The 27,283-nt window shown below is 52.5% G+C and overlaps 1 protein-coding gene across 2 annotated transcripts in view; it reads right to left on the bottom strand.

The window, feature by feature from the left end:
• Nucleotides 1–27,283, bottom strand: part of GALNT18 (polypeptide N-acetylgalactosaminyltransferase 18) — a 374,597-nt gene that overhangs the window by 10,407 nt on the left and 336,907 nt on the right. For both annotated transcript variants that reach the window (XM_063946432.1, XM_063946433.1), the window contains exons 9-10: nucleotides 23,221–23,316; nucleotides 2,655–2,819 (exon numbers count right to left, since the gene is read on the bottom strand). In XM_063946432.1, the coding sequence (XP_063802502.1) occupies nucleotides 2,655–2,819; nucleotides 23,221–23,316 (261 nt within the window). The remainder of the gene's footprint in view (nucleotides 1–2,654; nucleotides 2,820–23,220; nucleotides 23,317–27,283) is intronic.

The following is a 27,283-nucleotide window of genomic DNA, read 5'->3' as shown; positions in this document are numbered from 1 at the left end:
ATACATAGCAGTGAAACCTTAGTAACAATTGGAAGTAGACGCTCAATACAAACTGATTCCTAATAGATAGACCTGTAAGGGGCGTATTCATTATCTGGTTATATAAACGATCATTATATTTTCTTGTCGCAGCAATAAGAAGTGACAGAACGCTGGGATTTGCTCTTGCACATCGAGGGACAGAGGCGAGGTTATGATAGTGTAACAGTAATGGGATCACTTTTCTGGTTCAGGTGCTGGTCACGGTACTGTGTGCAGACGGAGTGGCCATTGTCCGGGAGGGATCTGAACATACGACCGGTGCTACAGCTGTGACTGGGAATTCCTGGTTACATCTGCACAATGACCGGACGTGGACGACCGGTCTGCAGAGTAGGGATTGTGGGTGCAGCTCTTTCCTCCCCTGGTAGGAGGGGGTGCACCTACCGGCCTGTTCCCTGCTTGTGGAAGGATGAGTGTCATGTATGTGTCACACCACCCCGTCCTACACTCTGTCAGAAACCTAAAGTGCGTTTATTTCTCAGTGTGAGGTAACTTTCTGCGCACATCAGATAAGGAGACGCATTACATATGTCTTGCGTCGTACTGGTGTATTTTCTGTCTGGGAAGCTCATCTTCTAAGTGCAAAGTGATTTTCCTGAAGCAGAAAATGACAACAGATAACAGGCGCCAAGTGGTTTGTGGGTTTAAGGCTGAAAACGGATCTTTTTCCCTGAACGCTGGGAGAATAAAAACACAATTTCTTGGCCTGTTTGGCCTCTCAGTCGCTTCATGCAATGAAATATTGTGATGTTCTGACCTCCCGCCACCTGTCAGCGCCGTCTCCGTAACAAGCCCACATTGCTGGCTCCCGATCTGGCAATTTGTCATGTCCAATAACTTAGCCGCATCTGAGGATAATCCAGGAAGGAGAGGTGTGATGCGGCAGAGGGATATTTATCTGTCTATACAGATGTGTCCTCAAACATCATTGCTGCAGTCACGCCCAATAGTCCAGCTCGGCCTGCCTGGTCCTGCGATACTCTAGTACCGGGCGCTATCTTCGCTGCAACGCAATCCGGCTTGTACGCACATGGAGACTGCTGTTTAATCTGATATGCGACACTTGTATATCTGTGTGTGACTGAGCTTCTGAATCTGTATAAGAAGTGCTACAATGCAGCAGCCGCATATTTTCCAATACAAATTCCTTTTGTGTTTCATATACAGACTCGCGCGCGCACACACACACACACACACACACACACACAATATACAAGTGTTGCTTATCAAATTAATCAGCGCAGTCTACCGGTACGTCCTAGCCGCATTTCATAACGACTAAGGACCTAATTCAGTCACCGCCCAGCCAGAGTGAAAAAAAGACGTGCAAGTCTGTGTACGCCGTGCGAAAAGCTGTGCAAACGCACCATCGAATGATTTTTTCCAGTGTGTGCAGTGTGTGCGCAGCCCAGGACCTACTCCTACAGTGCGATACAAACAGGCTGATCGGGACCGGAGCTGACGTCACACACCCGCCCTGAAAACACTTGGGAACGCCAGCGTTTTTCCAGACACTCCCTGAAAACGGCCAGTTACCACCCCCCAAACGACCGCTTCCCGACAATGATCCTGTGTTCACCTAGCGATCAAAAAAGATGCAGGATTTTTTCACAGTTTGGCCTCGCGCCTGTGAATTTCGCACAACAGCTATCAGGTCTGAATTAGGCCTGAAGATGCATTTTCTGCAAAGAAAGATGGCCGACGCTACCTGAGTACCTGAGTTGCACGGGACCTGCTATCTCCCTCGCGCTGCGCGGCGTATTGAGCCTAGGTGTATGAGGACGCATCTGTAGTATGACTAATCTGAACATGGCTTCCTACTTGTGACCAACTTTGAAATCCGTACAGACTAATATAATCCCCCCCCCCCACCATACCTGGCAGCAGTCCTAATCTCAGGGCCCTGTCCTGTTGCCCTACCTGTGGACCCCTTTGTGGCATGGATGGGACAGCTGTGACGAGTGCCATACACACCGCAGCAGTGAAAGGAACCCACAGGCACCGGCCAATCAGAGTGGTTGTACTGAGGCGTGATTAGGCAGGTGGCTCAGAGGTGTGTCTGACTTGATGGCGCCACACAGAAAATGACACATTGTGCATCCAGGGGTGGAGACAGCACATGTGTACGGGCATGACTTGCTGTGCGGATAGGAGTGCAGCCTGTTTGAGCGCTGCCAGTGAGGGGGATTCTCCTATATACATAACACAACACGTACTGCAAGGATGGCCTGCACTGTAGCTTCTGTAGTTATGGGCTGACGGTCTGCACAGTGCTGGTCTGCTGCCAGTAAAGGGAGAGAGCCCCCTCTGCTATATGTAGGCTCATCGATTAGAAACACTCCATTTAAATACATAGAGAGATCCGGCAAGAGGAATTGTATTATTCCATTAATGAATTATGCAGAATAGATTCATTTCCTAGGAACATTTTTTTTTTTTTTTTTTAGAAAAACCTGATAATCTGGCCTGTTCCTGGAAATGAGGGGAAGTTGGTGACTAATGTGTATATACACAGACTGTTCTGTTTCCATAGTCGTGTTTCTCATTCTGATCACGAGCAAAACCCTAGTGTGAATACACAGCGGAGAGCACGGCTCGGAGTGCGATAGTACCTGGAGAAAATGCCAGTACAGCTTCATCCGCTTTGCTTTGGCGTAGTTGCATTCAATAAGCCTCGGCCGACTGTTCACGTCCACCAGACACCTGTTGTCGTCGTCATCGATGGTCGGGCTCAGGACGCCCACGTGAAGCAGCTGGGTGTTTGTGTAGTAAACGTTCTGCAGAGAAGAAACACTGTTTCAGCCTCACCATTCGCACAACTGTGGGGTGTGTTCAAACTCAAATATAATTTGCAGTGTAAAAATAAAGCAGCCAGTATTTACCCCGCACAGAAACAATATAACCCACCCAAATCTAACTCTCTCTGCACATGTTACATCTGCCCCCCCCCCCCCCCCCTCCCCTGCAGTGCACATGGTTTTGCCCAACTGCTAACAAATTTGCTGCTGCGATCAGATCTGAATTACCCCCAATGTACTGACCCTGGGGATACGCTGGTGCATGGTAACTAGAGGATATATTAGAATTTTGTGGCAATATTGCTTCCCGGTAATAGCGTTGATTTAGGACTGTTGATTTATTTTCAGCATTGCTGACCAATTAGCTAGCAAGCTCTTTAGGCAGGGTTATTCTATTTCTCCGATGTGGTAATAACTACAGCCAGGAGCATCCCCCCCCTTCGTGTAAGCTATGCAAAATATCAAAATATAATTTGTTCTATCGATGAACGATATATCGATAGTACACCTGATGTCTGTAAATGACGCCGTTAAGACACACTGCGTCGGCCTTGCAGCACGGCGATGGTGATATATCTTGCAGATACATCTAGCTGCGAGTTAGGCCGACACACCGACTGCGGGACAAGTCGGCAGTGGCTGAATTAACAAAGGCGGTGTGCACATTCAAATGAGACTGCAGCCAGACATATCAGGTGGTAGATTGGTGTGTGTGCATAAGATCGTTAGTGCGAACACTTTGCCAATCAGTACATCCGTACGTGGATTACTGGCCGGGTGGCGAGGTGTCTGCCCAGCTTTACTCTTCTCTGCATTTTAAATATAAATATACTTAATTTGCACGTGATTTAATACACTGAATTAGCCATTTTTACATTTTCTACTATGTCATTTTATATATATATAAATATATTTGTTTTACTTATTTACAGGCAACCCAATGTTGGTGACATTCAGCAGAATAGAAATAAATGGTGATCCTGCCCCTGATTTTAGCTATCATTTATATAGTACAGTGTAGAAAATGATAGCTAGCACGGGATAGGTTGCTATGGGCAACCCACCATTGTCCCTTTTACAGCTATTAGTGCATCTACCCTTATAGGGATCAGTATATTATGTCCATATTCCCTAAGCCAACCGTCCATAATGCCGGCACTGATATAATGTCCGTATTCTGTTTTAGTGGTAAGCCTGACCCTTGCCGATATACTAGGGCCAATGTCGGCATTTCCCAGGTGTCCACATTTATGATGTCCACATTTAAACCATTTCAGCATTGTGAACATGAACCGAGTTACTGCATAGCCACCTACATGTTCTGGGTGTAGTATGGTATGCCGGCGGCCGGGCTCCCGGCATACCGACAGCGTGGCGAGCGCAAATGAGCCCCTTGCGGGCTCACTGCGCTCGCCATGCTGCGGGCGCGGTGTCGCTCTACGCTATTTATTCTCCCTCCAGGGGGGTCGTGGACCCCCACGAGGGAGAAAATCTGTCGGTATGCCGGCTGTCTGGATCCCGGCGCCGGTATACTGTGCGCCGGTATCCCGACAGTCGGCATACTGAAGACCACCCCATGTTCTTACTGTAGCACTAATAAAGGCCCAGTCTATGCTCCCGTTATGTACTGTTCCTCAATGCTGCTGCACGGCTCTTCTTCCTCACCAAACGCACTACATCCACCTCTCCTCTCCTACAAGCCCTTCACTGGCTCCCCTTCCCTTTCACAATCCCATTCAAGCTTCTCACACTTGCTTACACAGCACTCACCCACTCTTCTGCCATCTACATCTCTGACCTTATCTCCCTTTACACTCCCACCCGGGTGTGGTATGGAAGGTTGACAGTAACTAGGTCGACCCACTATTGGTCGACAGTAACTAGGTCGACAGGGTGTCTAGGTAGACAGGGTCTTTAGGTTGACATGTGCTAGGTCGATAGGTCAAAAGGTCAACATGAGTTTTTAATGTTATTTTGTTGTCGTTTTCTTCGTAGTGTGACCGGAAACCCCAATTAGTGCACCGCGTCCCCTCGCATGGTATGCCATGCTTCGGGCATGGTGCCTTTCGCTTCGCTCGGCACACATTACCGTTCCAATCGTAGTCCACGTGAATCGTTAAGTATGAAAAGGTTAAAAAAAAAAGAAAAAAATTGTGAAAAACTCATGTCGACCTAAAGACCCTGTCGACCTAGTTACTGTCGACCAATAGTGGTCGACCTAGACATTGTCGACCTAGTTACTGTCGACTTAGAGACTGGATCCCCTTCCACCCGTCCTCTTCGCTCTGCTAATGCTCGCCGACTCTCCTGCCTACGGATTACTTCCTCCCACTCCTACCTCTAAGATTTTTCACGTGCTGCACCACTTCTCTGGAATTCCCTACCTCCCTCCCTCAGACTCTCCACCTCCCTACAGAACTTCAAACGGGCTCTCAAGACCCACTTCTTCACCAAACCCAGCCAAATCTCATCCTAACCCTCTGTTCCACATTCTCTATGTACCCCATCTATGTCACCCCTGTCTGTCTACCCCTCCCCTTTAGAATGTAAGCTCTTACGAGCAGGGCCCTCTTTCCTCATGTGCTTATCCTTTTTCTTACTTTAATAATCTTCAACTGTACCACATCCAGCAGTCTTCTGCCACCTGATACTTATTCCAGTGTCACCTGCTGATGTAACTATGTGTATTTACCCTGTACTAGTCCTATACTGTCATCAACTGTAAGTTGCTGTTTTCCTGTTTGATTATTTATGTACTCTGTAATTGGGCGCTGCGGAACCCTTGTGGCGCCATATAAATACAGGATAATAATACTGTACTGTCATTTGAAAAAAAACCCACTGCAAATGTATTTTAGATATTTTGTACTCACAAAGTTACCTAATAAAGGGATATAGGGTCCACAAAATGTATAAAAGATTGGGTAGCTCCGGGCAGAGCCGGTGCTACCCGCTCAGCAAGGGGATGCAGTGCAGGGAGGCGCCGTCCTGCTCTGTATCCCCGCTGATGCCGGCTGGCGATGCGCCTGTCACGCTGGTAGCGGCGCTGACAGCGTGTAGCGTGGCTCTCTACCCCATCCTTCCCCAGAGAGCTGGGCTGAGTACGCGGCCTCGGCCCCCACACAACGCTGAGCCGGGCATCTTTTGGGAACATGGCCTAATCATGGGAGGCGTGGCCACACCCCCTTGTGGAAAAAGTTATTTTTTTAAATCGTTGTAGTGCCGATTAGGGTGTGGGGGTCCAGGGGGGCCCTGAGCCTCTCAGCCAGAGTCAGTTTGAGGGGGGGGTGTGATCACTTCCCCCCACTACCCGAACAGGCAGAGGCTCAGCAGTAGCAGCAGCCTCACTGCAGCACAGCACACTGCACCATGTGCTGTGCTGCCATGATGAGCGCTTATGCTGCTGCCCAGTAAGGAGGGAGGGGGAAGGGAGTGCGGTGAACCAGGGCCCCACCGGGCCCTCCATCAGTCCGTGGCCCGAGTAATTAGTACCCGTTCCCTCCCTCCAGGCATTACTGCCGACATCCTACAGAGCCGCTGCTGCGAGGGTAACGGCGCCTCCGAGAGACATGAGGAGAAGGCAGAGGAGCAGTCAGGGCCTCCTGCAGGTACTGGGGCAGTACTGTGTAGGGAATGAGGGATGTACAATGGTCTCTACCTGGCCGCATAATGCGTATAAGGTGCTCTCCTGTGTGGGTACTACTGTGCAGTGTAATGTGACTAACGGACACTGCTGTGCGGTGTAATGTGACTAACTGACACTGCTGTGCGGTGTAATGTGACTAACTGACACTGCTGTGCGGTGTAATGTGACTAACGGACGCTGCTGTGCAGTGTAAATGTGACTAACGGACGCTGCTGTGCGGTGTAATGTGACTAACGGACGCTGCTGTGCAGTGTAAATGTGACTCACGGACGCTGCTGTGCGGTGTAATGTGACTAACGGACGCTACTGTGCAGTGTAATGTGACTAACGGACGCTGCTGCGCAGTGTAATGTGACTAACGGACGCTGCTGCGCAATGTAATGTGACTAACGGACTCTACTGTGCAGTGTAATGTGACTAACAGACACTGCTGTGCGGTGTAATGTGACTAACGGGTGCTGCTGTGCGGTGTAATGTAACTAACGGACGCTAGTGTGCAGTGTAATGTGACTAACGGAAGCTACTGTGCAGTGTAATGTGACTAACGGACACTACTGTGCGGTGTAATGTGACTAACGGACGCTACTGTGCAGTGTAATGTGACTAACAGACACTGCTGTGCGGTGTAATGTGACTAACGGACGCTGATGTGCGGTGTAATGTGACTAACGGATGCTGATGTGCGGTGTAATGTGACTAACGGACGCTGATGTGCGGTGTAATGTGACTAACGGATGCTGATGTGCGGTGTAATGTGACTAACGGACGATACTGTGCGGTGTAATGTGACTAAGAACGCTACTGTGCAGTGTATTGTGACTAACGGACGCTACTGTGCAGTGTAACGTGACTAACGGACGCTACTGTGCAGTGTAACGTGACTAACGGACGGTACTGTGCAGTGTATTGTGACTAACGGACGGTACTGTGCAGTGTATTGTGACTAACGGACACTGCTGTGGACTGTAATGTGACTAACGGACACTGCTGTGCAGTGTGATGTGACTAACGGACGCTACTGTGCAGTGTAATGTGACTAACGGAAGCTACTGTGCAGTGTAATGTGACTAACGGACGCTACTGTGCAGTGTACTGTGACTAACGGATGCTACTGTGCAGTGTAATGTGACTAACGGACGCTATTGTGCAGTGTAATGTGACTAACGGATGCTACTGTGCAGTGCAATGTGACTAACAGACGTTATTGTGCAGTGCAATGTGACTAACGGACGCTAGTGTGCAGTGTAATGTGACTAACGGACGCTAGTGTGCAGTGTAATGTGACTAACGGAGGCTGACGTGTGGTGTAATGTGACTAACGGACGCGACTGTGCAGTGTAATGTGACTAATGGACACAACCGTGCGGTGTAATGTAAATTGGTACAATTCTGTGGCCCCTATATTTTTGCGCATGCGTACAGCGCGCACTGTCCCTATATTAAGATTGGCGGGCAGCAAATTAAATTTTTGCCCTGAGTTCCTCAAGGTCTAGAACTGCCCCTGTCACCAATTTTAAAATATATTTTTCTTTTCAAATGTAACATGCCCCCAATTCAGTACGGAGGAGGTGGCACTGAAACATACCCTTACTCCGGGCACCATGGCACCTAGCTACACCTCTAATAAGAGGCACTACTGTGGACATTGTGTATAAAGGATAGTACTGTGTGGCGTAACGTGAATACTATGTGGTGTAATATGAATTGTGGGTACCATTGTGGCCATGGCCCTCCCTGGTGTTACCACACCTCATTTTGCGGTGCGCACCTTCCTTAAGGGTGACAATTTGCAGGGGGGCGCCAAACACTCTAGCACCGGCTCTGGCTCCGGGGGTAGCTCCCCCCCCAGCACACTGACTGTCACCTGTAACAACACTTCAATACTTGAACATATCTGGCAATAGAATTTCAGAGAAATGATTACATGCGTTTGCAAAGACATGTTTAGTTGCTGAGTCGTGTTATGCCTTCTCCGATATCAGCAGTCCTAACACTACATAATGGCAGTGCCCACATACGGCCATGTGATTTGTCTACAGTAAGGCCTCATGATAAAGACTCTTACAAAACCGCATCCAGACTGAGGGCTAGCTTACCTGAGAGCCGTCCATAAGATCTCCCATTAGCACTACAAGGACCTTGCTATCATGAGGCCTTACTATAGACAAGTCACATGGCCCTATGTGGGCACTGCTATTATGTAGTGTTAGGACTGCTGATATCGGAGAGGCCTTGGCGCGGCTCAGCAGCTAAACATGTCTTTGCAAACGCATGTAACCAATTCTCTGAAATTCTATTACCAGATAGGTTCAAGTATTGTACAGGTAATACTCAGTGTGCTGGGGGGATACCAGGGCGGAAAAAAGACCCCCCCTGATATATTAACCTGATTTAACCGCTTGATATAATTGCCTGATATAACCGCCTGTTACAGTATATCAACCTGATACAATTGCCGGAAAGAGTTGCCTGATATAACTCTGCTGAAACCGCCTGGTATAACAACCTGATATAACTGCCTGAAGGACCGTCTGGTATAATGGTCTGATAGACCGCCTGCTGAGCAATGACTGGGCACCTGCATCATTATAACTGATCGGGTGCCAGACATGAAGTGAGAGGAAGCAATAGAAATACAATTCCCGTTATGAATACTTTGCTCAGTGCAGCAATGTAGCAAGCAATAAGAGGGTATTATTATTAGACCTGCGCTGAATCATGATGTAATAACCCTGATCATAGCATTCTGTCACGCGAGCCTTCCTACAGACCACCCCGGGGTGTGAAGCAGTGTCTGCAATTCTGTTAGAGCAGTTTTTGTGGACACGTCAGTATGTAATGCACAGATGGGGACACACAGCGAGGACGTGCTGACGGCAGCACAGCCGGAAGATAAATGTCCTTTCTGAGAGGTCCCAATTTGCTGCCTGACCCAATTTACGTGGCCGCGCTTCCTGGGAGCCTGAGAGTCTCGCTCAGCCCTTACCCTGCAATGTACAGCAGCGCACAGGTGGTTGTTCGTCAGTGTGCTATGTGTTACATCAACCATACATCCAGTGGCGGAACTAGCGAGCGGCGGTCCCAGTTGCGACAAAATGCTTTGCCCCCCATCCCATCCAAGTCCACCCCCTCACCCCTGGAGAGGACCTGCTCAGGGCCAGAGAAATGGATACCTAGCATCAGTGCCGTAACTAGACATTTTAGCACTGTGTGCAAGAAATGGCATCGGAGCCCCACACCTGCATGCAAAACAGGGGCAGTGCGCGCACAAAAATACATAGTGGCGTGGCTTCGTGGGGAAGGGGTGTGGCCACAAAATAATACCAATTCATAAAACGGTGCACAGTAGTCTCCATTATTCAAATTACGCCGCACAGTAGCGCCACTACACCAGGTAGAGACCCTTTTACACCTTACGGCAGACAGCGTGCCCTTGTTACACATAACGGCAGACAGCGTGCCCTTGTTACACATAACGGCAGACAGCATGCCCTTGTTACACATTAAGGCAGACAGCGTGCCCTTGTTACACATTAAGGCAGACAGCGTGCCCTTTTTACACATTAAGGCAGACAGCGTGCCCTTTTTACACATTACAGCAGGCAGCGTGCCCTTGTTACACATAACGGCAGACAGCGTGCCCTTGTTACACATAACGGCAGACAGCGTGCCCTTGTTACACATAACGGCAGACAGCGTGCCCTTGTTACACATAACGGCAGACAGCGTGCCCTTGTTACACATAACGGCAGACAGCGTGCCCTTGTTACACATAACGGCAGACAGCGTGCCCTTGTTACACATAACGGCAGACAGCGTGCCCTTGTTACACATAACGGCAGACAGCATGCCCTTGTTACACATTACAGCAGGCAGCGTGCCCTTGTTGCACATTACGGCAGACAGCGTGCCCTTGTTGCACATTACGGCAGACAGCGTGCCCTTGTTACACATAACGGCAGACAGCGTGCCCTTGTTACACATAACGGCAGACAGCGTGCCCTTGTTACACATAACGGCAGACAGCGTGCCCTTGTTACACATAACGGCAGACAGCGTGCCCTTGTTACACATAACGGCAGACAGCGTGCCCTTGTTACACATAACGGCAGACAGCATGCCCTTGTTACACATTACAGCAGGCAGCGTGCCCTTGTTGCACATTACGGCAGACAGCGTGCCCTTGTTGCACATTACGGCAGACAGCGTGCCCTCGCTACACATTACGGCAGACAGCGTGCCCTTTTTACACTGGGGAAATGGGGGAGTGGCTGGCCGAACGCAGGGCGTTTGTGTGACGTCAAAACAGGAACTAAACTGTCTGCAGTGATCGCAATCTGTGAGTAGGTTTGGAGCTACTCTGAAACTGCATGAAAATATTTTATAGCAGTTCTGCTAACCTTTCGTTCGCACTTCTGCTAAGCTAAGATACACTCCCAGAGGGCGGCGGCTTAGCGTGTGCAATGCTGCTAAAAGCAGCTAGCGAGCGATCAACTCGGAATGAGGGCCATTGTACCCTGTAAGCAACACGCTGCACATGTAGATGGTAATATTGGTAATCAATATGGGATTAAGAGGAAACTAATTACATGCAATGCTTATTGCTTCTTATTACACAACAGTAAGAGTGCTTTATAAACATTAGCCTATATACCAAGCTGATCTCCTGGTAGACACTTAGCATGCATACAGAACGTTCCGAACCCAGATAAGACCCAGATCATAAGGAGACACGGACTGGACGAACCGTAACATTCCCATTTGTGTGATTGAGTCAGTGAGGACAGAGCTGCATGTGACAGGGGCAGTGACATGATGTGAGGAGGAGAATGGAGGCCGCAGGAAGCCTCAGACTGAGAGTTATATAGTGGGAGGAGCAGGGTCACCCAGCAGCACAGAGTATATCAGGAGATGAGTGATGTGTCAGTGAGGACAGGGCTGCATGCGACAGGGGCAGTGACATGATGTGAGGAGGGGAATGGAGGCAGCAGGAAGCCACAGAGTTATATAGTGGGAGTAGCGGGGTCACCAGCAGCACAGAGTATATCAGGAGATGAGTGATGTGTCAGTGAGGACAGGATTGTATGTGACAGGGGCAGTGACATGATGTGAGGAGGGGAATGGAGTCAGCAGGAAGCCACAGACTGAGAGTTATATAATGGGAGGAGCAGGGTCCCCAGCAGCACAGAATATATCAGGAGATGAGTGATGTGTCAGTGAGGACAGGGCTGCATGTGACAGGGGCAGTGACATGATGTGAGGAGGGGAATGGAGGCAGCAGGAAGCCTCAGACAGAGTTATACAGTGGAAAGAGCAGCACAGCAATGGGCAGACGATGGTATTGGAAATGTTTAACTAATAGTGTTTGTAGAGTGTCTGAGCCTGAACTACAGATGTGGCCTCATTCACCTAGTGTTTTTGCGCCATCAGTGAGACGCTTAACAGGACTTAGATGCTCCGCCACAGAGACGCGATTTGTACATTTACTTAAATTTGTGTCTTTCGCATACAGATATGTCCGCCTACATCCTTGCTGCAGTCACGTTAAACAGCCCTTCTAATCACGCTTCGCCGTGGCAAAACTGTAGCGGTGAGCGTATTTAAATGCAACTTTTTCAATTAAAATGCATCTTGGTTACATCGCTATATGAATAGAACGCACAGAGTATGCTGATTAAAATGATATGCAGCATGTCTATATTTTGTGTCTGCGGCTGTATCTGCATATGAAATGCTACGCTACAGTGTTTTCCTGGAAATCACTGTAATGTATCATTTTGTATGCAGATACAACCACAGTGACACACAGAATATAGGCATGCTGCATATCATTTTAATCAGCAGAGTCTGCTTGCGTGTCATATTTGCATAGCGGTGTGAATACGATGCATTTTCGGCAAGAGAAGATGCCAACGTTAGAAGAGCTGTCTTGCGGTGCGTGGCGTATTGAGACTGGACGTATGAGGACACATCTGTAGTAGCTGCATACAAAGTCATCCGCAAGGCATCAGGCTCACTAGATTAGTACTATAAAGGCACTGGTATAAAGTTGTAGAATAAGTATAACGATATGAGGCATGAGGCATGGTGTGGGTCGCTCTAGGACTTACTAGCTAGTCATTATCTCTGGCAACCGCTTGCTAGTTCTCTCTCACCAGCATCTGCTGACCCGATCTCTCCCTAATGGCACCTGATTGCTAGTGTTCCCTCTCTCTCTGTCATCCACTAGCTATCTTCTTTACCTCCGACACCAGCTTGTTCATTCTCTCTCACCACATCTGCTCACTCTCTGGCACCCGCTCACCTGTGCACTCTCTCTCTCTCTCTCTCTCTGGCACCCGTTCACCTGTGCTCTCTCTTGCACCCACTCGCCTGTGCTCTCTCTCTGGCACGTGTTTGCCTGTGCTCTCTCTCTTGCACCCACTCGCCTGTGCTCTCTCTCTCTCTCTCTCTTTGGCACCCGCTCACTAGTGTTCTCTCACCTGCACATGCTTATTTGTTCTCTCATGCGCCCACTCACTAGTACTCTCTCACAGGCACCTGCTCGCCCATGCTCTCTCTTCCCTATGGCACCTGCTTTGCAGTGTTTTCTCTCTCTTTCATGCTCTCTCTGGAACACGCTCACTTTGGGCCTAATTCAGACCTGATCATAGATGTGCTAAATTTAGCACATCTACGATCAGTCACAAAGACATACAGTGGGATGCTCAGCACAGGGCTAGTCCGCCCCGCATGTCAGGCCCAGCGGCGATGCTTTTGTACTTGAAGAGTAGCTCCCTATCAGCGCAGCTCCGGGGCTCTGGCAGGAGCTACTAGTCACAGCCCAGGTCGCAGCAGCTGCGTGTCGCGTCACTCAGCCGGCGTGCACCGCCCCCCTGCATTGCCTGGACAGCGCCCCCTAAACGGCGGGCAAATGCCGCCGGCCCGCCCAGCGACCGCCTCTGCCTGTCAATCAGGCAGAGGTGATCACAGGGCTGAGTACGCCATCGGCGGTCTGGCATGCGCCAGCACACTGTGGCGCCGGCACATGCGCAGTTCAGACCTGATCGGCTGCTGTACGAAAACGCACATCACCGATCAGGTCTGAATTAGGCCCTTTATCTCTTGCTCTCATTCTATAGAATTCTCTCTATAGCAGCTGCTTACTCGTACTCTCTTTGGGGTAAATTTACTAAGGTGGGAGTTTTTTTTTTATAGAACTGATGATGTTGCTCATAGCAACCAATATTATCTTCTAGAAGCAGCTAGATAAATGTTAATAGATAACAACCAATCAGATTCTATGGGCAACATCACCAGTTCTAAAAAAAACACCCATCTTAGTAAATGTACCCTTTTCTCTCTGGCACCTGATTGTTAGTGTTCTATCTTTCTCGGACAATCGCTCTCACTACCCGTGCGCTCTCTACTCCACACACTCACCTTTCCGTCTCTCTGGTATATGCTCTCTTCTGTGCACACTCTCACACTTGCTCGCATATGTCTCTCTATCCTAGCCAGTGTCCTCTCTCTCACACGCACTCACCAGCGCTCTCTTAGTCTGGCACTCGCTCGCCGACCTCACTCTCTGACACTCACTTGTTTGGCTTCTGGCTCTCTAGATCACCTACTTTCTAGTGTTCTCTCTCACTTGCTCACTGACCTTTGCACATCTATGTTTTCTCTCTGGCATCAGCTCACTAGTGTTTCCTCCTTCTCTCTGGTACCTGCTTGCTAGTGTACGCTCACACTAGCTTGCCTGTGTGCACGCTCTCTCTTGCCAGTGTTGTGTCTGTCTGGTACCCACTTGCTGCGTCTGTGGTGTGAGTAGGACTCAATTGAAAGAAAAGGTCAGCGGGCTGATTCTGAGTCGCATGTAAAGTGGAGCAGCCGCGGGAACCAGGTTTACTACCTTAGGCTGAAGCGAGAAGCCGTAGAACTAATGCCGGGGGTCTGTGCGTCTGTAAGCGGAAACCTGAGTCCCATCATTACGCCAGCTGTCGCAACTGCCCCAATTACTGAATGCGCTCGCAGCTGCCCCCAGCTAGATGCAAGAGATCCCTTGCACACTAATCAGCATCGCACAGAGCTCTACATACGTGGGTGGTTCCGTACGATTACATAGATTCCCCCCCGAAACGCCCAATTTCACAGAGAGACAGATCCCATGAGTTCAGGATAAAACGGCCATAGATAAAGATGTATGTAATTTCACATCTGCGCATGTGCTGTATACAAATACTCGCAGTGCGCATCCGGCTCGGAATCCCACGGAATTCCTGTAACTGCAAAGACCATAGGAAATGAGAAGCCAGACTTTGTAATGAGCGCTGTCCTAATTCCTAGATATGTGGTTACCATGCGTCTGCCTCTCTTTCTGTAATAAAGATGCTCGCTCATTAATATATACTGTATATATAAAGTGTAAGATATTATAATGATTTGTAAAGATAACGTTCTGTCTGAGAGATGCGGTTTGTCTGCTGTACTAGTATTTAGCCTATCAAACCATAATCTAAATATATTTAATTAATAATACATCTATTAAGCTCTACACACACAAATAAGACCAGCCAGCGCTGGAACGGAGCTTTCAATGTCTTCACGTTGGTAATTACCCGGTCACCCACACACACTGTATACAGTTTGACATTTTTAATTCTATATACTGTATAAAACTTCCAGGTTACAAATGTTGCAGTTACAATAGTTCCATAGAAAGAAGAATGAAAAGAGCCGCCCCCCCCCCCCCCCCCCCCCCCCGATGACAGCGGCTGGAAGGCGATAAACATCTTTGTTCCTAAATTGATTTATAAACACCATGTGACTAATCCATGGGAAAAAAGACGACGGCTATTCTCATTAAGATGCAATTATTCAGTTACTTCAATTATGCATGTTCCTGTATTACAGTAAGCCGCATTCTCCTGCCCCAGCGGGAGAACCTTTCCCTCAATCACCTGTTTATCCTTCTAGCTCCAATCAGACTGGCGTCACTGAGGTTGGCGCATACAGGGGAGCAGTCGTACAGGAAAGGGCCTCATTCTCTAAATGAATAGGTTCTATCCCACGGAGAAAGGCAGGTGGCAATGCGGGGAAACAATGGCTGCCTGAGACGTTAGTAATGGCGCACAGGACGGCCACAAAGCAGGCCCAGCTTATGCCACCCAGCAAATGGCTGAAGGATTATACAGGTCTGTAGATGGGCATTATCCTGTTCCTTGTACCTCCCCTTTACAGACCTCTCTAGAGACTGCCCGATGCCCTCACAGGGTAATGCTCTAAGGACCAGCAGATCATCTCCTGCATTACAATATCCCAAACTGAAGGACTTAATTCCTGATCATTCACCTCCTATGAGCCCCTAGAGAAGAGCTATGCCAATCGCAGCTGGGGGAAATACCTGTGCCCAAGCCCTGCGATGCGTTTGTCTGTCCTGAGTCCATATATCATTTCCTAGACACACTAATCAACTCTCATCAATGCTGTCCAGTCACCAAGCGGGAAAATAAATGACATGTGGCTCTATTTCCTACACAGTGCCTCTAACATCTGTCTACAGCATGGCATCCCGCTGCCCCTCTATAACCTGCCGTCCCTTGGCCCCTCTATAATACCTCTGCCACTCTTTAACCTTCCATCCCACTGCCCCTCTATAAACTGCCGTACCGCTGCCCCTTTAAAATCCCTCTGCCCCTCTGTAACCTACCGTCCCTCTGCCACTCTATAACCTTCCATCCCGCTGCCCCTCTATAACCTGCCGTACCGCTGCCCCTCTGTAACCTGCCGTCCCTCTGCCACTCTATAACCTTCCATCCTGCTGCCCCTCTATAACCTGCCGTCCCGCTGCCCCTCTGTAATCCCTCTGCCACTCTATAACCTTCCATCCCGCTGCCCCTCTATAACCTGCCGTACCGCTGCCCCTCTATAACCTTCCATCCCGCTGCCCCTCTATAACCTGCTGTCCCGCTGCCCCTCTGTAATCCCTCTGCCACTCTATAACCTTCCGTCCCGCTGTCCCTCTGTAACCTTCCGTCCCGCTGCCCCTCTATAATCCCTCTGCCACTGTAAAACCTGACGTCCCGCTGCCCCTCTATAACCTGCCGTCCCGCTGCCCCTCTATAACCTGCCACTCCGCTGCCCCTCTATAATCCCGCTGCCCCTCTATAATTTGCCGTCCCAATGCCCCTCTATAACCTGCCACCCCTCTGCCCCTCTATAACCTACCATCCCACTGCCCCTCTATAACCTGCCACCCCGCTGCCCCTCTATAATCCCTCTGCCCCTCTATAATTTGCCATCCCAATGCCCCTCTATAATCCCTCTGTCCCTCTATAACCTTCCATCCCGCTGCCCCTCTATAACCTGCCGTACCGCTGCCCCTCTATAATCCATCTGCCCCTCTGTAACCTGCCATCCCGCTGCCCCTCTGTAACCTTCCATCCCGCTGCCCCCTCTATAATCCCTCTGCCACTCTATAACCTGCCGTCCCGCTGCCCCTCTATAACCTGCCACCCTGCTGCCCCTCTATAATCCCTCTGCCACTCTATAATTTGCCATCCCAATGCCCCTCTATAATCCCTCTGTCCCTCTAGAACCTGCCATCCCGCTGCCCCTCTGTAACCTGCCGTCCCGCTGCCCCTCTGTAACCTGCCGACCCGCTGCCCCTCTATAATCCCTCTGCCACTCTAAAACCTGCCGTCCCGCTGCCCCTCTATAACCTGCCGTCCCGCTGCCCCTCTATAACCTGCCGTCCCGCTGCCCCTCTATAACCTGCCACCCCGCTGCCCCTCTATAATCCCTCTGCCCCTCTATAATTTGCCGTCCCAATGCCCCTCTATAACCTTCCATCCCGCTGCCCCTCTATAACCTGCCGTACCGCTGCCCCTCTATAATCCCTCTGCCCCTCTGTAACCTGCCATCCCGCTGCCCCTCTATAACCTGCCACCCCGCTGCCCCTCTATAATCCCTCTGTCCCTCTAGAACCTGCCATCCCGCTGCCCCTCTGTAACCTGCCGTACCGCTGCCCCTCTGTAACCTGCCGTCCCGCTGCCCCTCTATAACCTGCCGTCCCGCTGCCCCTCTGTAACCTGCCATCCCGCTGCCCCTCTATAACCTGCCACCCCGCTGCCCCTCTATAATCCCTCTGCCCCTCTATAACTTGCCGTCCCAATGCCCCTCTATAATCCCTCTGTCCCTCTAGAACCTGCCATCCCGCTGCCCCTCTGTAACCTGCTGTCCCGCTGCCCCTCTGTAACCCCTCTGTAACCTGCTGTCCCGCTGCCCCTCTATAATCTGTCGTCCCGCTGCCCCTCTGCAACCTGCCGTCCCGCTGCCCCTCTGTAACCTGCCGTCCTGCTGCCCCTCTATAATCCCTCTGCCCCTCTGTAACCTGCCGTCCCGCTGCCCCTCTATAACCTGCCGTCCCGCTGCCCCTCTGTAACCTGCCATCCCGCTGCCCCTCTATAACCTGCCACCCCGCTGCCCCTCTATAATCCCTCTGCCCCTCTGTAACCTGCCGTCCCGCTGCCCCTCTGTAACCTTCCGTCCCGCTGCCCCTCTATAATCCCTCTGCCACTCTAAAACCTGCCGTCCCGCTGCCCCTCTATAACCTGCCATCCCGCTGCCCCTCTATAACCTGCTACCCCGCTTCCCCTCTATAATCCCTCTGCCCCTCTATAATTTGCCGTCCCAATGGCCCTCTATAATCCCTCTGTCCCTCTATAACCTTCCATCACGCTGCCCCTCTATAACCTGCCGTACCGCTGCCCCTCTATAATCCCTCTGCCCCTCTGTAACCTGCCATCCCTCTGCCACTCTATAACCTGCCGTCCCGCTGCCCCTCTATAACCTGCCACCCCGCTGCCCCTCTATAATCCCTCTGCCCCTCTATAATTTGCCGCCCCAATGCCCCTCTATAATCCCTCTGTCCCTCTAGAACCTGCCATCCCGCTGCCCCTCTGTAACCTGCCGTACCGCTGCCCCTCTGTAACCTGCTGTCCCGCTGCCCCTCTATAACCTGTCGTCCCGCTGCCCCTCTGTAACCTGCCATCCCGCTGCCCCTCTATAACCTGCCACCCCGCTGCCCCTCTATAATCCCTCTGCCCCTCTATAATTTGCCATCCCAATGCCCCTCTATAATCCCTCTGTCCTTCTAGAACCTGCCATCCCGCTGCCCCTCTGTAACCTGCCGTCCCGCTGCCCCTCTGTAACCTGCCGTCCCGCTGCCCCTCTATAATCCCTCTGCCACTCTAAAACCTGCCGTCCCGCTGCCCCTCTATAACCTGCCATCCCGCTGCCCCTCTATAACCTGCCACCCCGCTGCCCCTCTATAATCCCTCTGCCCCTCTATAATTTGCTGTCCCAATGCCCCTCTATAATCCCTCTGTCCCTCTATAACCTTCCATCCCGCTGTCCCTCTTTAACCTGCCGTACCGCTGCCCCTCTATAATCCCTCTGCCACTCTATAACCTGCCGTCCCGCTGCCCCTCGATAATCCCTCTGCCCCTCTATAATTTGCCGTCCCATTTGCCCCTCTATAATCCCTCTGTCCCTCTAGAACCTGCCGTCCCGCTGCCCCTCTGTAACCCCTCTGCAACTTGCTGTCCTGCTGCCCCTCTATAATTTGTTGTCCCGCTGCCCCTCTGTAACCTGCCGTCCTGCTGCCCCTCTGTAACCTGCCGTCCCGCTGCCCCTCTATAATCCCTCTGCCCCTCTGTAACCTGCCGTCCCACTGCCCATCTATAATCCCGCTGCCCCTCTGTAACCTGCCGTCCCGCTGCCCCTCTATAACCTGCCGTCCCGCTGCCCCTCTATAACCTGCCGTCCTGCTGCCCCTCTATAACCTGCCATCCCGCTGCCCCTCTATAACCTGCCACCCCGCTCCCCCTCTATAACCTGCCACCCCGCTGCCCCTCTATAATCCCTCTGCCCCTCTATAATTTGCCGACCCAATGCCCCTCTATAATCCCTCTGTCCCTCTATAACCTTCCATCCCGCTGCCCCTCTATAACCTGCCGTACCGCTGCCCATCTATAATCCCTCTGCCCCTCTGTAACCTGCCATCCCGCTGCCCCCCTATAATCCCTCTGTAACCTGCCGAATCGCTGCCCCTCTGTAACCCCTCTGCCCCTCTGTAACCTGCCGTCCCGCTGCCCCTCGATAATCCCTCTGCCCCTCTATAATTTGCCGTCCCATTTGCCCCTCTATAATCCCTCTGTCCCTCTAGAACCTGCCGTCCCGCTGCCCCTCTGTAACCCCTCTGCAACTTGCTGTCCTGCTGCCCCTCTATAATTTGTTGTCCCGCTGCCCCTCTGTAACCTGCCGTCCTGCTGCCCCTCTGTAACCTGCCGTCCCGCTGCCCCTCTATAATCCCTCTGCCCCTCTGTAACCTGCCGTCCCACTGCCCATCTATAATCCCGCTGCCCCTCTGTAACCTGCCGTCCCGCTGCCCCTCTATAACCTGCCGTCCCGCTGCCCCTCTATAACCTGCCGTCCCGCTGCCCCTCTATAACCTGCCATCCCGCTGCCCCTCTATAACCTGCCACCCCGCTCCCCCTCTATAACCTGCCACCCCGCTGCCCCTCTATAATCCCTCTGCCCCTCTATAATTTGCCGACCCAATGCCCCTCTATAATCCCTCTGTCCCTCTATAACCTTCCATCCCGCTGCCCCTCTATAACCTGCCGTACCGCTGCCCATCTATAATCCCTCTGCCCCTCTGTAACCTGCCATCCCGCTGCCCCCCTATAATCCCTCTGTAACCTGCCGAATCGCTGCCCCTCTGTAACCCCTCTGCCCCTCTGTAACCTGCTGTCCCGCTGCCCCTCTATAATCCCACTGCCACTCTAAAACCTGCCGTCCCGCTGCCCCTCTATAACCTGCCATCCCGCTGCCCCTCTATAACCTGCCACCCCGCTGCCCCTCTATAATTCCTCTGCCCCTCTATAATTTGTCGTCCCAATGCCCCTCTATAATCCCTCTGTCCCTCTGTAACCTTCCGTCCCGCTGCCCCTCTATAATTCCTCTGCCACTCTATAACCTGCCGTCCCGCTGCCCCTCTATAAACTGCCATCCCGCTGCCCCTCTATAATCCCTCTGCCCCTCTATAATTTGCCGTCCCAATGCCCCTCTATAATCCCTCTGCCCCTCTGTATCCTGCTGTCCCTCTATAATCTGTCGTCCCGCTGCCCCTCTGTAACCTGCCATCCCGCTGCCCCTCTATAATCCCTCTGCCCCTCTATAACTTGCCGTCCCAATGCCCCTCTATAATCCCTCTGTCCCTCTATAACCTTCCATCCCGCTGCCCCTCTATAATCCCTCTGCCCCTCTATAACTTGCCGTCCAGCTGCCCCTCTGGAACCTGCCGTCCCGCTGCCCCTCTATAATCCCTCTGCCCCTCTATAACCTGCCGTCCCGCTGACCCTCTGGAACCTGCCATCCCGCTGCCCCTCTGGAACCTGCCGTATAGCTGCCCCTCTATAAACTGCCGTCCCGCTGCCCCTCTATAATCCCTCTGCCTCTCTAAAACCTGCCGTCCCGCTGCCCCTCTATAATCCCTCTGCCACTCTGTAACCTGCCATCCCGCTGCCCCTCTATAATCTCTCTGCCCCCTCTGTATCCTGCTGTCCCGCTGCCCCTCTGTATCCTGCTGTCCCGCTGCCCCTCTATAATCCCTCTGCCCCTCTGTAACCTGCCGTCCTGCTGCCCCTCTATAATCCCTCTGCCCCTCTGTAACCTGCTGTCCCGTGGCCCCTCTGGAACCTGCCGTCCCGCTGCCCCTCTGGAACCTGCCGTCCCGCTGCTCCTCTGAAACCTGCCGTCCCGCTGCCCCTCTGGAACCTGCCGTCCCTCTATAATCCCTCTGCCACTCTATAACCTGCCGTCCTGCTGACCCTCTATAATCCCTCTGCCACTCTGTAACCTGCCGTCCCTCTATAATCCCTCTGCCCCTCTGTAACCTGCCGTCCTGCTGCCCCTCTATAATCCCTCTGCCCCTCTGTAACCTGCTGTCCCGTGGCCCCTCTGGAACCTGTCGTCCCGCTGCCCCTCTGGAACCTGCCGTCCCGCTGCCCCTCTGTAACCTGCCATCCAGATGCCCCTCTATAACCTGCCATCCCGCTGCCCCTCTATAATCCCTCTGCCACTCTATAATTTGCCATCCCGCTGCCCCTCTGTAACCTGCCGTCCCACTGCCCCTCTGTAACCTGCCGTCCCCCTGCCCCTCTATAATCACTCTGCCCCTCTATAACCTGCTGTCCAGCTGCCCCTCTATAATCCCTCTGCCACTCTGTAACCTGTCGTCCCGCTGCCCCTCTATAATCCCTCTGCCCCTCTATAACCTGCCGTCCCGCTGCCCCTCTGTAACCTGCCGTCCCACTGCCCCTCTGTAACCTGCCGTCCCGCTGCCCCTCTATAATCCCTCTGCCACTCTATAATTTGCCGTCCCGCTGCCACTCTGTAACCTGCCGTACCACTGCCCCTCTATAATCCCTCTGCTTCTCTATAACCTGCTGTCCAGCTGCCCCTCTATAATCCCTCTGCCCCTCTGTAATCTGCCGTCCCGCTGCTCCTCTATAATCCCTCTGCCCCTCTATAGCCTGCCGTCCCGCTGCCCCTCTGTAACCTGCCGTCCCGCTGCCCCTCTGTAACCTGCCGTCCCGCTGCCCCTCTGTAACCTGCCGTCCCGCTGCCCCTCTGTAACCTGCCGTCCCGCTGCCCCTCTGTAACCTGCCGTCCCGCTGCCCCTCTATAATCCCTCTGCCCCTCTGTAACATTCCGTCCCGCTGCCCCTCTATAAATCCCTCTGCCCCTCTGTAACCTGCCGTCCCGCTGCCACTGTATAACCTGCCGTCCCGCTGCCCCTCTATAATCCCTCTGCCACTCTGTAATCTGCCGTTCCTCTGCCACTCTGTAACCTGCCGTCCCGCTGCCCCTCTGTAACCGGACGTCTCTCTGCCCCTCTGTAAACTGCCGTCCTGCTGCCCCTCTGTAAACTGCTGTCCCGCTGCCCCTCTGTAATCCCTCGGCCCCTCTATAACCTGACGTCCCTCTGCCCCTCTGTAAACTGCCGTCCCGCTGTCCCTCTGTAACCTGCCGTCCCGCTGCCCCTTTGTAACCTGCCACCCCGCTGCCCCTCTGTAATCCCTCTGCCCCTCTGTAACCTGCCGTCCAGCTGCCACTGTACAACCTGGGGTCACTCTACACCCCGCTCTGTCTCCTCGCTGCCCATGGTCACAGTAGTGTCATAGTAGCAGACACTGTATATGGGGTCACTCTACACCCCGTCCTGTCTCCCCACTGCCCATGGTCACAGTAGTGCACATAGTAGCAGACACTGTATATGGGGTCACTCTACACCCCGCTCTGTCTCCCCGCTGCCCATGGTCACAGTAGTGCCATAGTAGCAGACACTGTATATGGGGTCACTCTACACCCCGCTCTGTGTCTCCGCCATCCTCGCTGCTTCTGCTATACTGTGTGATCCTAACTACAAGATCATACGGCAACCAGAAGTGTATTATAATAAGCTCACGTGTAAGATCAGAAATTTAGGCAAACTATCTGTAATTAATTAAAGGAGATAAATAAAACATATAATATCATAAATCATAAACATAATTGAGGCAGAAATGAATGAGGCACTGACAGTATATCATCCCATCTACAAGACTATGAGCGAGGAAGCCATCAATGTGCGACATTTATATGCTGTGTAACTATTACTGTGCGCCAAAGTGGCACATCTCAACAAACCTGCGGCGTCATTCCATGGCAGATGTACATGATGGGAATGTTGTCCGTATCCGGCCCCTGGTCAAGACACAGGTCTGTTTTCAGGGAGTTCTGCAGCTACAATAATGAAAGAAACAAAACGTAACGTTTATGATTTTCTACAGAGGAAGAGCGAGACACATATTATATAGAGACATATATTCTGTTTGTACTAAAATAAGTAAAACACATTGTGGCCTGGTGCAGGTTCCTGTATACCTTACAGAATGACGCAGATGTCCCAGTCATTGTCTGGGGCACCTATTTATGTACAATAAGTATTGTTAGGTTTCTTACGCCTGATGAAGAGCCCCCTTTTCTTCTTTTCTAAAGAGTTGTAACCTGCGGAGGCTGTGCAGCGTAAGTAGCTGCAGGCACGATGCCGGGAGTAAGCTGCGGAGGCTGTGCAGCGTAAGTAGCTGCAGACACGATCCCAGGAGTAACCTGCGGAGGCTGTGCAGCGTAAGTAGCTGCAGGCATGATGCTGGGAGTAACCTGTGGAGGCTGTGCAGCGTAAGTAGCTGCAGGCATGATGCCGGGAGTAACCTGCGGAGGCTGTGCAGCGTAAGTAGCTGCAGGCATGATGCTGGGAGTAACCTGTGGAGGCTGTGCAGCGTAAGTAGCTGCAGGCATGATGCCGGGAGTAACCTGCGGAGGCTGTGCAGCGTAAGTATCTGCAGGCATGATGCTGGGAGTAACCTGCGGAGGCTGTGCAGCGTAAGTATCTGCAGGTACGATGCTGGGAGTAACCTGCGGAGGCTGTGCAGCGTAAGTAGCTGCAGGTACGATGCTGGGAGTAACCTGCGGAGGCTGTGCAGCGTAAGTAGCTGCAGGTACGATGCTGGGAGTAACCTGCGGAGGCTGTGCAGCGTAAGTATCTGCAGGTACGATGCTGGGAGTAACCTGCGGAGGCTGTGCAGCATAAGTATCTGCAGGTACGATGCTGGGAGTAACCTGCGGAGGCTGTGCAGTGTAAGTAGCTGCAGGCATGATGCCGGGAGTAACCTGCGGAGGCTGTGCAGCGTAAGTAGCTGCAGGCATGATGCTGGGAGTAACCTGCGGAGGCTGTGCAGCGTAAGTATCTGCAGGTACGATGCTGGGAGTAACCTGCGGAGGCTGTGCAGCATAAGTATCTGCAGGTACGATGCTGGGAGTAACCTGCGGAGGCTGTGCAGCATAAGTATCTGCAGGTACGATGCTGGGAGTAACCTGCGGAGGCTGTGCAGCGTAAGTAGCTGCAGGTACGATGCTGGGAGTAACCTGCGGAGGCTGTGCAGCGTAAGTATCTGCAGGTACGATGCTGGGAGTAACCTGCGGAGGCTGTGCAGCATAAGTATCTGCAGGTACGATGCTGGGAGTAACCTGCGGAGGCTGTGCAGCATAAGTATCTGCAGGTACGATGCTGGGAGTAACCTGCGGAGGCTGTGCAGCGTAAGTATCTGCAGGTACGATGCTGGGAGTAACCTGCGGAGGCTGTGCAGCGTAAGTAGCTGCAGGCATGATGCCGGGAGTAACCTGCGGAGGCTGTGCAGTGTAAGTAGCCACAGACACGATGCCAGGAGTAAGCTGCGGAGGCTGTGCAGTGTAAGTAGCTGCAGGCATGATGCTGGGAGTAACCTGCGGAGGCTGTGCAGCGTAAGTAGCTGTAGACATGATGCTGGGAGTAACCTGCGGAGGCTGTGCAGTGTAAGTAGCTGCACACACGATGCCGGGAGTAACCTGCGGAGGCTGTGCAGCGTAAGTATCTGCAGACACGATCCCAAGAGTAACCTGTGCAGTGTAAGTGGCTGCAGACAGGATCCCGGGAGTAACCTGCGGAGGCTGTGCAGAGTAAGTAGCTGTAGACATGATGCTGGGAGTAACCTTCGGAGGCTGTGCAGCGTAAGTATCTGCAGGTACGATGCTGGGAGTAACCTGCGGAGGCTGTGCAGCGTAAGTATCTGCAGGTACGATGCTGGGAGTAACCTGCGGAGGCTGTGCAGCGTAAGTATCTGCAGGTACAATGCTGAGAGTAACCTGCGGAGGCTGTGCAGTGTAAGTAGCTGTAGACACGATCCCGGGAGTAACCTGCGGAGGCTGTGCAGTGTAAGTAGCTGCAGACACGATGCCGGGAGTAACCTGCGGAGGCTATGCAGCGTAAGTAGCTGCAGGCACGATCCCAGGAGTAAGCTGTGGAGGCTGTGCAGCGTAAGTAGGTGCAGGCACGATCCCGGGAGTAACCTGCGGAGGCTGTGCAGCGTAAGTAGCTGCAGGCATGATGCCGGGAGTAACCTGCGGAGGCTGTGCAGTGTAAGTAGCTGCAGGCACGATGCCGGGAGTAACCTGCAGAGGCTGTGCAGTGTAAGTAGCTGCAGACACGATCCCGGGAGTAACCTGCGGAGGCTGTGCAGCGTAAGTATCTGCAGGTACGATGCCGGGAGTAAGTTGCGGAGGCTGTGCAGTGTAAGTAGCTGCAGGCACGATGCCGGGAGTAACCTGCGGAGGCTCTGCAGCGTAAGTAGCTGCAGACACGATCCCGGGAGTAACCTGCGGAGGCTGTGCAGTGTAAGTAGCTGCAGACAGGATCCCGGGAGTAACCTGCGGAGGCTGTGCAGCGTAAGTAGCTACAGGCACGATCCCAAGAGTAACCTGTGCAGTGTAAGTAGCTGCAGGCACGATGCCGGGAGTAACCTGCGGAGGCTGTGCAGTGTAAGTAGCTGCAGGCACGATCCCAAGAGTAACCTGTGCAGTGTAAGTAGCTGCAGGCACGATGCCGGGAGTAACCTGCGGAGGCTGTGCAGTGTAAGTAGCTGCAGGCACGATGCCGGGAGTAACCTGCGGAGGCTGTGCAGTGTAAGTAGCTGCAGGCACGATGCCGGGAGTAACCTGCGGAGGCTGTGCAGTGTAAGTAGCTGCAGACACGATCCCAAGAGTAACCTGTGCAGTGTAAGTAGCTGCAGGCACGATGCCGGGAGTAACCTGCGGAGGCTGTGCAGTGTAAGTAGCAGCAGGCACGATGCCGGGAGTAACCTGCGGAGGCTGTGCAGTGTAAGTAGCTGCAGGCACGATGCCGGGAGTAACCTGCGGAGGCTGTGCAGTGTAAGTAGCTGCAGACACGATCCCAAGAGTAACCTGTGCAGTGTAAGTAGCTGCAGGCACGATGCCGGGAGTAACCTGCGGAGGCTGTGCAGTGTAAGTAGCTGCAGGCACGATGCCGGGAGTAACCTGCGGAGGCTGTGCAGCGTAAGTAGCTGCAGGCACAATACCGGGAGTAAGTTGCGGAGGCTGTGCAGTGTAAGTAGCTGCAGGCACGATCCCAGGAGTAACTTGCGGAGGCTGTGCAGTGTAAGTAGCTGCAGACACAATCCCAGGAGTAACTTGCGGAGGCTGTGCAGTGTAAGGAGCTGCAGGCACGATGCCAGGAGTAAGCTGCGGAGGCTGTGCAGTGTAAGTAGCTGCAGGCACGATGCCGGGAGTAACCTGCGGAGGCTGTGCAGTGTAAGTAGCTGCAGGCACGATGCCGGGAGTAACCTGCGGAGGCTGTGCAGTGTAAGTAGCTGCAGGCACGATCCCAAGAGTAACCTGTGCAGTGTAAGTAGCTGCAGGCACGATGCCGGGAGTAACCTGCGGAGGCTGTGCAGTGTAAGTAGCTGCAGGCACGATCCCAAGAGTAACCTGTGCAGTGTAAGTAGCTGCAGGCACGATGCCGGGAGTAACCTGCGGAGGCTGTGCAGTGTAAGTAGCTGCAGACACGATCCCAAGAGTAACCTGTGCAGTGTAAGTAGCTGCAGGCACGATGCCGGGAGTAACCTGCGGAGGCTGTGCAGTGTAAGTAGCTGCAGGCACGATGCCGGGAGTAACCTGCGGAGGCTGTGCAGTGTAAGTAGCTGCAGACACGATCCCGGGAGTAACCTGCGGAGGCTGTGCAGCGTAAGTATCTGCAGGTACGATGCCGGGAGTAAGTTGCGGAGGCTGTGCAGTGTAAGGAGCTGCAGGCACGATGCCAGGAGTAAGCTGCGGAGGCTGTGCAGTGTAAGTAGCTGCAGGCACGATCCCGGGTGTAACC

The sequence above is a fragment of the Pseudophryne corroboree genome, chromosome 11 (genome assembly GCF_028390025.1).
Source record: "Pseudophryne corroboree isolate aPseCor3 chromosome 11, aPseCor3.hap2, whole genome shotgun sequence".
In the NCBI taxonomy this organism is placed as follows: domain Eukaryota; kingdom Metazoa; phylum Chordata; class Amphibia; order Anura; family Myobatrachidae; genus Pseudophryne; species Pseudophryne corroboree.
This window is presented reverse-complemented; position numbering and strand designations above follow the sequence as displayed.